This window comes from Mesitornis unicolor, unplaced genomic scaffold (genome assembly GCF_000695765.1).
Source record: "Mesitornis unicolor isolate BGI_N332 unplaced genomic scaffold, ASM69576v1 scaffold665, whole genome shotgun sequence".
Classification (NCBI taxonomy): Eukaryota; Metazoa; Chordata; class Aves; order Mesitornithiformes; family Mesitornithidae; genus Mesitornis; species Mesitornis unicolor.
In genome coordinates this window covers 8,879-19,374 of record NW_010187256.1, presented here as the reverse complement: position 1 = coordinate 19,374, position 10,496 = coordinate 8,879, and the positions used below count along the sequence as shown (strand labels likewise).

Sequence of the window (10,496 nt, the reverse complement as noted above, 5' to 3'; positions counted from 1 at the left end):
CCCAGGCACAAGGTCCCCCCCGAGCCAACGCAGACCCTGCCTCTTCTTCCAGCTCGCAGGTAAGGAAAGAAAAGGCCGAGGGGCGTTTCTGCATTGAAAACATTTATTTTACAACAGTGGTTTCAGATAACTTAGCAATCTTTATTTTAGTTTATATTCAGACATACAATACACAAATCACCATGCTAAAACAGAAAGTAATTCCTTCTGCGGGAGCGGCGTGTATGTACAGGAGCTCAGTAGTATCCAGTGCTACAACCCACAACGTTCAGACAGCCACAGCTACTTACAGACAGTTCAAAGTATGGTCCTTTAGTAACATAACAAAATATATATATGTCTATATTATAATTGCTTTTCAGATGCATTTATGCTTCGATTGTGGTTTGGTTCGATTTTATTTTTATTTTTATTTCTATTTTACCTTTTTTTTTTTTTTCCTCTCCTTATTTATTTTTTTTCTTTTTAAAGATGGGCTCCCCCCACCCCGCCCCGGTTGAAGTACAGTGCAAATGCAAACGCCTTTTTCTCCCGCTGTCCCCAGCTCCCTCCTCCCGACGCAACCAAACCCCGTCATGAATTACTTAGCTCAGGGCCTTGCTCGCATGCAAAAATGAACCTAAAACCGCCCGGGGGGTGGCTGTGGTGACACAAAACCAAACCCTCCGCACCCGGCCCCGGAAACACGGGCGAAGGTGGAGACGAGCGGGAGGAAATCGCGGTGTGTTTGGACATGGCAAACCTCAGAGGTCATCGTGGCACAAGCAGAGTGACAGAGGAATCCCCCCCAGATCCCCCGTTCCTGTTCAGAAACCCCGGTGGTCTGTGCGTCGGTCGGGCAGCGCGCTCCTACGCCGGCTACGATCGCCGAAGCTGTACACGAATCAGCGCCCAAACTCAGCTCCACCACCCGCAAGAACTCCGAGTCCTCACGAACCCAACCTGCGAGTGCTGTAAATTGAGTAACTGGACCAGACTGTGCAAAACCCCACGTTACTGGGGCGTAAAACTCCGCGTTATTGGGGCGTGAAACCCCTCGAGCAAGCAGGGACGGCTTTAGGGGACGACAATCGCTCCTCCCTTCCCAACAGCACAGCTCTCCCCCACGTCCTACCCCTTTATTCACTCACCAGGGTCCTTCCCCTGTTTCCTTCCCCGCTCACTGAACCAGACCCATCCCATTGGGGTTTTTATCCTGCAGCTGAAAGGAGAAAGCCCAATTCTGGACGCACAAAACTTCCCACTCGTCTGGCCGAGAGGTGCTTTGAGGCAAACGTCACCTTTTTTTACCACCCAAGAGACACCAGCAGCAAACACGAGGTGCGTGCTCGTGGTAGAAATATATACATATGTGCATATATACATACATACACACACGATGCTGCCGTCCCAGGCCTACAGCGCGGCTACCGACCTTGCTCTGGGGGCTCACCGAGTCCCAGTTCGGAGACTACGACATAAACACAAGGAAATCAAAGCCCAACTCAGCGCATCGCCCACGTTTCAAACGCCCCATGGAGCGGCCTGTGCGAGCCCAAGTCAATCCAGAGCCAGGCCCTTGCCCTCCTCGGGAAGGGAAACTGAGGCAGGGCAAAGCCCAGCTCCAGGGACAAGGCAGAATTCAAGTAAATCGGGAAGATTTTGGAAAGGTACAAGAAGCAACCGCGCACAGACTGCGAGAGGGGGCACCCACACGTGTGGCTGCGGGGGACAGGGAGCAGAGGAGACAACAGCACTCGCGAATGAATGGCCACTTATAGAAGAGCTTCCCCTATCCATATACACATATATATATCTCTCTAACCTCCAGAAATTCCCAGCATCCAGCCTTTTACCAGCAAAATCAGCCGTGCACGCAACGTTGGCATCCGATTTCCAAATGAAGGTTTGGCTTCTGGATTGATGGCGTTTGGGTTTGTGCAAATATCAAGGACTGGCAGCTTCCCCCACGCTGCTGCTTCTGGTAAAGCAAGCATCTTCTTGGAAAGAAATGGGAATTTTGGTCTCACCGCATCCCAGACAAAGCAAAAACCTCCTGCAGGCCACGGCTCTTGCGGGCCCTGACCAGTGCCAAACTTCCTGCCACCTTGTGAGCCATCACTTGCACTTCTTTCGAGGTGTTTTGAGTTGTTGGTGCCACGATACGCCACACGCGGGATGATGGCCACGATGATACAGAGGAGCGGCATCGAATGGTTAAGCACGTAGAGTTCACACCGACCTTACGCTATAAACACTTGTGTGGGGTGGGGGGTTATGGTTCAGTGCTCGAAGATTCGTGTGAATTTAAACAGCATCCAGAATGACACGAGGCAGAGGCTGCAAACGCCTCCCTGGCCGCCTGGCGAGAGTCTCCGGCTCAATGTGACACCAGCACCCAGTTGTACTGGGTGGGAAAATCCTGCAGCACAGACACCACTTCCTAAGTGATCTGGAAGAGGCACAAACACCGAAGGGCAGCGGACAAACCGAGGGCACAGAGGAGTTGAGAGAAACGGGGACCTCCCTCAGGGAGCGCATCCAACACCAACGCTCTGCTGTAATAACCCCCAAAAACCTTCTCCTCTCGGGTGGTTCAGGCTCCTGTGCTCGCCCACACCTCGAAGAGCATCACATCTGGAGAACACCACGAGCACTGATATCTAAAGCAGTTTAAAAACACGACAAATGGGAAAAGGAGACTTGAAAAGGTAACGTGGCTCTAAAACGTCAGCAGAAACCTACACCCTAACCGGGCTCAGCCACCGAGGCTTACAGAAACACACGGATATACAGATAAATAGCGAAGAGTTTCCTACAGACGTCTCTAACAAAAACGAAACTGGCATTTGACGGGTGCGACGCCCCCTTCGTTCACTTCAAGTGTACGACTCCGTGCAGTGCAGTGCGTTGGGGACGTCCCCATCCCCCAGGGAGGACGGGGACCGCGGGTCCAGCACCACCTCCTTCTTCAGGAGGTACCTGAGCTCTCTCTGCAGGAGCTTTCCCTGCTCACCTTCATCTACCAACATTTCTCCACGCAAAACAGCTCGGGAATAAAGCCAGCGATATTTAACAGCTCTCCGGATCCAATTCTCCCCAGTGCTCCTCGTCAGGAAGAGCTACAAGTGCTAAGAAAACTGGGGTTGCAGAGGTTCGATGAGCGAGGTGGAGGGGGCCGAACTGCTGAAGCAGAGGTCTCAGGCAGCTTGTACAAAAGGATACGACTCTTTTTTTTTTAAAAAAATAAAACAACAAAACAATAAATCAAAGCTCAAGTTTGCGTTCTGGCGACACGCTCAGCAGCACTCAGGCTGAATTTTGGAAGGAAACATTCTGCATGTAAGGCAGGTAACGGGGCTGCGGGGCTGCGATGCTGCTCTGGCGGGGGGCACTGCCCCTCCAGCCGCCCCAGCTCAAGAGCTACCAGGTTGTTTTGCCGTTATTTCCAATACAATTTTGCATTCGCTAGGATTTAACTTGGTCGTTTTGAAGTGCAACTCGGGCTGTACCTGACCTACAGGAAAACAGTGGGCATTATACTTTATATATACACTTATATGTATGTGTATGTATGTGTGTGTGCATATATACATACATATATATATATACATGCACACACACACACTTATCAGCCGGTTTCACGGCTGATTCGATGCCTCCATCATTTCCAGCTCGTGCAATAACAGTGTGAAAGACATTTGGAGAGATCTGCTGGTGGGAGAAGCCCCCTCCGTTTTCTGATGGTTTCATTACGGTGCTTGACCCCAAAAGAACACCTGGATCTGGCCAATTCCACAAGTTTTGTTTGAAAGCAGCGATGTTTAAGTAGCTTTCTTGCAGAGTTCAAGAAGAACCACGTGAATACTCAATAATGTGAAATTCAAACATTATAGAGCAACGCGGGCAAACTTAACACAGCCTCAAAACCCCCAAATATTCATCCAAAAGCAGATTTCTCCTGGATCTCGTTGTCTCCCAAGGTACAGGGAACGGCACCGCCTCTGCTCCTCGTTTGCTGCCCGCATTTCGGTTCTGCTGTGGAGTGACTCCAGGTTTTATCACACCTCCGCCAGCCTTTCCAGTGGTGGAAGGAGCCCAGAGGGGTTAAGAGATAGAAAATTATTCCAAATTAACACTGACAACAGCCCCCTGCATTGGGGGTCACAGCTGCTCCGCAGCAACGACCAAAACAACTGGGTTTGTGGCACCCAGCGTGGGGACACAGAGGGTGACAAATGACAGCGACAGGAAAACGGCCTTGTCCTCCTTGTGCCGAGTCTCTCCGATCGACCGCGCTCATTTACAAAGCCAAAAACCCCCTAAAAGTTAATTATTTTTGTAATCAAAACCGTAATTTGCACAGGTAAGGGCAATTTTACCCAGGGAGGCCTCAAGGGACAAAGCCTGCAGATATTCAAGCAGATTCTAGCGTGAAATTCAACATCAAGAACGGGCTCCGGGCAGCATCTACCAGGGCAGCCAACGCGGCGTTAGGGTTTTTTTTAAGCCTCAAATTTGCTTCTCATTCCAACAAAGACTTTTAATTCAATAAGGACCTCAACCTGAATCGTATACCTCTGTCCTCAAGGCCACCTACAAGAGATTTGCAGGTATCTCCCAGCAAACCACCACGTTTCAGGTCTAAAAGGACCACGGGCGAGAAAGAAACGATTGCACAAGTGAAATCCAGGCAGGAGGTTAAAAGTGACGCTCCTTTCTTGCATTTTTGGGACCCGATGTGGTATCATCAGCCTGCTCATTTGCAACAAGCTCATGCAGGCAATGACCCCGTGCTTGCACCAAGAGCTACGGCAAAGTCGGATCTTGCAAACAGCCCCCGCGTCGAGACCGCATTAAGAATATTTTATCTGTCATCATTAACGCGGTTTCACGGCTGATTCGATGTCTCCATCATTTCCAGCTCGTGCAATAACAGTGTGAAAGACATTCGGAGAGATCTGCTGGTGGGAGAAGCCCCCTCTGTTTTCTGATGGTTTCATTACGGTGCTTGACCCCAAAAGAACACCTGGATCTGGCCAAAAAGCAGCACAAAACGCCCCGAGAGCAAACGCCTCTCAACAGAAACAGGCAAAAAAACGAAGATACAAAGGACAGCAGAGGCATTGCAACAGAAAATCATAGAGATTCAAACTAAAGAGGCTGGAATTAACCACTGAAAGTGCCATGTGTAGCTGTTTAGATCCCAACTCCGCATCAAAACCACGACTATTAACAACAAAATACACCAGCAATTCAGCAGCTGCCTGAAAAGCTCCTTTACCAGTTACATCTCAATACAACAGAGTTTCCAGAGCAGCACTGAAACAGGATTTGGTTCTGAAATAGTAAAGGAAACCCTTTGAGTTCCATGTTGTTCTGAAGAAAAGCAAAACACCGGTGTAAACAAGTCCGAATGCAAGACAACGTGCGGATGACACAAGAGAAACACAACGCTGGTTTGTTCTCAGAAAGCCGTTTCAGTACTCCCCCAAGATGGCCATGAGAGAATTAAAGGGCTAGAGTATTAGAAAAGCTTTAAAAAAGAGACATGAAATACCCCATTGAGACCTCAAATCGGGACTGATTTTTTTTAAAACCAATTCTTTCTAAAACGTTTACGCCGTTGCACGCAGCCTGGGCACAATTCCCCCCGCTGAGATTCTCACGCACTGAAAAAAGCTGCACTATTTGGTCTTTAGCACTTCGGGAAAACGACTGCACTCAAACCAAACCAGAACCGTGCTTGCAGTTCAACTCCCACCGCCAAAACAAGCCCGTTCGCCGCTGGATTTTGAGACATTCCCTCTGCAGGTCGCCTGGGATGTTACCTTACTCTTCGAGGATGGGAAACTCTCCCTTGTTATTTTTCAAGGTAGGTTTGTTCAGGCTGAAAAATCAGCGTTAAAGAGAACTCCAGCTCTGCGGGACTGGCTTTTTTTTTTGGTTCTTGGCTTTGTAAACTTGCTTTGAGGACAGCGCAGGAATGGGAGGACAAATAAAAGAACTGGTTTGTTGCACTCAAATGATAACCATGAACTTTTACAACCTTCGACAGCTCAGCTGTACGGAAAACTGGTGGCTCCTGTGACACTTTTGAAATCTCATTTTTTAGGCCGGTACCACTGCTTAAAATGCAGAATGTCTCCATCACACGGATATTGTGACAACTCAATACGTTACACCACGGACATTTAACGTAACTCCATACATGCTATAAAAAAAAAAACCCCAACGGAACGGGAAGAAAAAAAAAACCAAACAAGAAAGAAAGGAAACAAAATCAGACCGTAGCTAAACTGCTTTAAATACTGCATGCTACAGCACTTCACGTATCGTCAAGATACGACACTGAAAGGTGACAAAAGGCTGAAGGGATTACAAAATCTTTTCGGCAGGTTGGAAAGCTGCCTTCTTACTGTGGCAGAATTATTCCCCCTCCCCGTTCTCTACTTCTAATGTTCATGATTCTAGTGTTGAGTTGGCCATGTATTTTTTGTTTTTATCCGTTCTAATGAGAGTGGTTCCTTAACTTAATTAAATCCATCGGTGTGGTAGCTGGGGTGGGAGTCAGCTGTGAGCTGGGTTGTCTCTGTGGCTGATGCTGGCTGTATCACGATCGGTGCGTCTGAGGCCTCTGCAAAGGGAGGATGAGAGGTTTAGCACACCAAAAAAACCCCCAAACAGCACTGAATGATTTGGTAAGCAGATGTTATATCTCCCTGCAACACTCTGATAACATCATTTTACGCTCCTCTAAGAGCCTGATGCTTTTTAAACAGCATTTACTGCTTTCCAGCCTGCACACAATACATGTGGAACATCTATTTTCTTTCCATTTTCATGTTAAAGCAGCTGATCCTCACCCACCCTTCAGCAATGCCTGTTAAAAACACGATCAGAGCGTGCACAAGGCTCTCCAGTTTTTTAAAGGATAAGTTTAATCCTACAGAAATAGCATTGTACCTTCATGAAATCATTAGACGTAGCTACTAGGGTAGCAGTCCTGTTTCCTTTACACCCTGATGCAGTTAAAGCTGCCTTGGCACCCACATCCTTTGGGGTAAAATTTATACAATCACGCATGTCTGGCTGGTGCATTACTCCAGTGACATGGGAAGGAAGATAAATGATGGTCACCTCCTGCTCTGAAGCAGAGCCCAAGCTCTGTGAAGATGCTCCAGGAGTTGTCAGCAACCATAGCTCTGGTGTTAGCGTTACCCACTGAACTCCTGTGCCACAACTCCCCAGCCACCATCCACCATCTGAGACCTGCTCCTCAACCAGCACACGAAGCGCTCGGGCAGAAAGTGAGGGTCATTTCAGGGATTTCTCAGCAGTTTCACCTACCCCTTTCATCTGACTGCAACTGTGCCTCCAAGTCCTCTGGAGAGACGTAGTATTCCTGCTCCTCGCCTTCGGGAGGTTTAGGTTTACACTTCCCACAGCAACAGTTACAGCAGCAGCAGAGACAGCAGCAGCAATAGCAGCCTGTGACGAGCCCACAGAGCACAAACAAAGCCTGCAGAGGAAACAAAGAAATATTCATAACCTGTGCCTACCATGAGCGACCACCGAGTGTGTGAGGCTCGGGGATGGAAATCAGAGACCAAAATCATAGCAATGCACAGACAGAGCTGACTAGCTGCATTTTTTGTACTTCATCACCAAGATATATTTCAAAATATGTGCAAGACTGGCTGCAGCTCTCAGCGTTTTGCACTGAGGTGAACAGTGCCAACCTGATACACTTGAAAAATTCCTATAATTTAGGTTTAAATGGACTATTCTGCTACATCTGCAAGAAGACACAGGTCTAAGAAGCGTATCTGCATTACGTACAATATTTTAGGACAGCCTGTAGCTTGCATAAATAACCCTGGAGAAGATTTACGGTAGCTAGTTGACGATGTACCTGCAGCAGAGACTTCAACCTACCCAAGGCTGCAGGCAGGTTTTAATGAGCCATAAAGCACTTTGAACACCACCATCTCACTAAACAAGTAAATCGGCGCAGTTATGGGTTCACGCTTCAGTTTCAGTCACGCTGCCTTATATACAATAATATTATGTATTCATGTACTCATTACTTTCTGTGCAAGCAGACTGCAAACACACAAACTCCAAAATGCAAAAACCTGGGCCATTTCGGTACAGGGAACGTGTGATGTGAAACGCAGGGGGGTTTTTGCACTCCTGAGTAATTTTTAAATGAATCAAAGGACAGAAGTATATTACACTTAAAAATTATTCACGCCCAGTAAAATACTGTAATTCCTTGGTGCTGGTAGAAGACTCCTAGAAGACATCTATCAAATAATTACATCTACTGCATGCATGCATTTACCTTTGCCCACCAACTGGAAAGCACGAAGTACGTGTTCACATTCTCTTCACCAAACTGCTCTGCTACATACAGCCCCAGAGACCCATACTTATCATAAATGTTTCGCTTTGTGGCATCGGTCAATATTGCGTGTGCATTATTGATCTCTTTAAATTTTTCTGCCGCCTCTGGGTTATCAGGGTTTTTATCAGGATGATATTTCAGTGCAAGTTTCCTGCAGAAAGGGAAATAAAAATCATTCTAGATTAAATCTATGCTCTAATGATGCTGGATCTCTTATAACTAAACGACAGCAGCTTACAGTCCCTGGAGGTCTCTGAACATAGCACCAAAAAAATCAGATTAAGCATTGATAAATATGCTCATCGTGACGTGGTCCAGGCTAAGTCAGTAGAAATAAATGGTCAAACACCTCCTTATAAACAGAGAAAAACGCAGTTTTAACATCTGAGCTCATTTCGCTTTGCAGTGAGGGAATATTCAGACAGACATAACATGAAGATTTGTGCAAGCACACATTTGGATGCACACAGGAGTAAATCACAGCATCTAAATAATAAACTGAGCGTGCACCTGAAACACAAACTGTCAATGATGTTGCTCAGGTAAATAAGGTCCAAGGTTGCCACTCCTGCTGTGTGTGAGGATTGAAACCATCAGAGTTTTGATAATTAGAGGCAATTTATTAAGGGACCCAATTTATTCAGAGATTTCATCATGCAGTTGCCAAGAGCATTAAAATGTGACTTTGAAAGGGAAAAAGTTTTGGTCAGTGTTGAAGACCAAAAGGAAACGGCTTCCAAACAGTGAATCCTCAAGTGAAGATGGCTGCTGACACCTCGTGGGACGTGGATAAACTGCAACTTGTCAAACGGTCCTCAAGGCCATAGCTCGCGCTGAAGGTAAAGGAGCAACTGCATTTAAGCAGATTTTGGGGGAACGTGGCAAACGAGGCCGTTACAAGACTCATTTTTTATTGTTTGCTTTTGTTTGGTCAATGTTAAGCCACTTCATGTGCCTAAGTCCTTAAAAAATAAAGTTAAAAATGCTATTTTAAAATAGTGACTGGACACAGAGTAAGAAATTTTGAATGGATTTCTAGGGAAAAGTCACTGCTGACACAGTTTGCATCTTTAATCTACTCCTCACTGTGCCAGTATTAGAAATTGTGGAGAAAAGGGCAATACTGCCCATCTGTGGTCTCTGTAAGCCAGACACAAGGCTACGCATCATGAAGAATTTAACTCTGATCACACTGTCTTACAGCTCTGTTCAACTTTAGATAAAGACCTCTGCCAAGTGACAGTGCAGACTTGAGAATTTAACTTACGAGAGACGAGATGTACAAATTTAACAGCACTTATCTATAACCTAGGCAGGTTTTTACACCAGTTTCTGCAAGAAGCAACCTGGTTTCATGTTTTTTTTTTTTTAAAAAAAGGTTTAAATAAACCAAATTGAGTCTACATGTGAATATGCCATCAGTTGAGCACTTAAAGCTCTTTGTGCCGTAGGTGTAAAACGTGAACCTTTACCTGTAGGACTTTTTGATATCGTCTGAAGTGGCGTTCTTGTCCAAGCCCAGCACGTGGTACAGCGATTCCCCAGAGGTCGAGAGCGAACGTTGCCTCTGGTCTGCCATGGTGCACTAACCTGAAGGGAGAACCAGCCCCTGCCAAAAACAACAGAGGAAGAAATGCTTAAACAAAGAACATCACAGACCTCGTGAGTAAAATCAGCCTTGAAACCAGTTCCCACGTCAAAATTCATCGTTTATAAGGTTCAAATGTGCTTTGAAAAGGCTCTTAACATACGTGGAAGTTAAAAAGTTACAAAGCTCAGTGAATTATGAGTGAAAAGACCTATGACATGTTCAGCACAGGCACCCTAGAATCAATACTGGGTGTACTCGACTCCATTCCTGCCTGAACCCCCAGATCAGCAGCCGAGGTACAGCTATAGATTCGTACCACATACACATCCCCAAAGCTACTTCATCTTTCTTAGTCTTAAGATAATTTGTTTGTGAGAATACCCACAAGAAACAACTTGACAGGTTGCTATTACCTTGAGGCTGCCTTCTTGCACCACACTTGCATAGGGATGATATCATTTGTATTTTCAATTGCATACGTTTCGCTACGTTAAAAAAAAAACCCAGCCCCAAACC

General features: G+C 46.4%; 1 protein-coding gene across 1 annotated transcript; it reads right to left on the bottom strand.

Annotated features, from left to right (window-relative positions):
• Positions 1-5,850: 5,850 nt before the first annotated feature.
• On the bottom strand, positions 5,851-9,991 carry DNAJC5 (DnaJ (Hsp40) homolog, subfamily C, member 5). Its single transcript, XM_010185364.1, has 4 exons — positions 9,862-9,991; positions 8,327-8,540; positions 7,330-7,501; positions 5,851-6,616 (listed from the first exon to the last, which is right to left on the bottom strand). Exons 1-4 carry the CDS (start codon positions 9,966-9,968, stop codon positions 6,513-6,515), a joined length of 597 nt encoding a protein of 198 aa, XP_010183666.1. The 5' UTR covers positions 9,969-9,991; the 3' UTR covers positions 5,851-6,512.
• Positions 9,992-10,496: the final 505 nt, after the last annotated feature.

Bases quoted from the DNA above. Each gene is read 5' to 3' on its own strand.
- DNAJC5 (XM_010185364.1), bottom strand. From the start codon at position 9,968: ATGGCAGACCAGAGGCAACGTTCGCTCTCGACCTCTGGGGAATCGCTG. The intron at 7,502-8,326 runs GTAAATGCATGC...TTTCCTCTGCAG, and splicing joins TTTCCAGTTGGTGGGCAAAG to GCTTTGTTTGTGCTCTGTGG. The intron at 6,617-7,329 runs GTAGGTGAAACT...CTCCCTTTGCAG, and splicing joins GTTGCAGTCAGATGAAAGGG to AGGCCTCAGACGCACCGATC.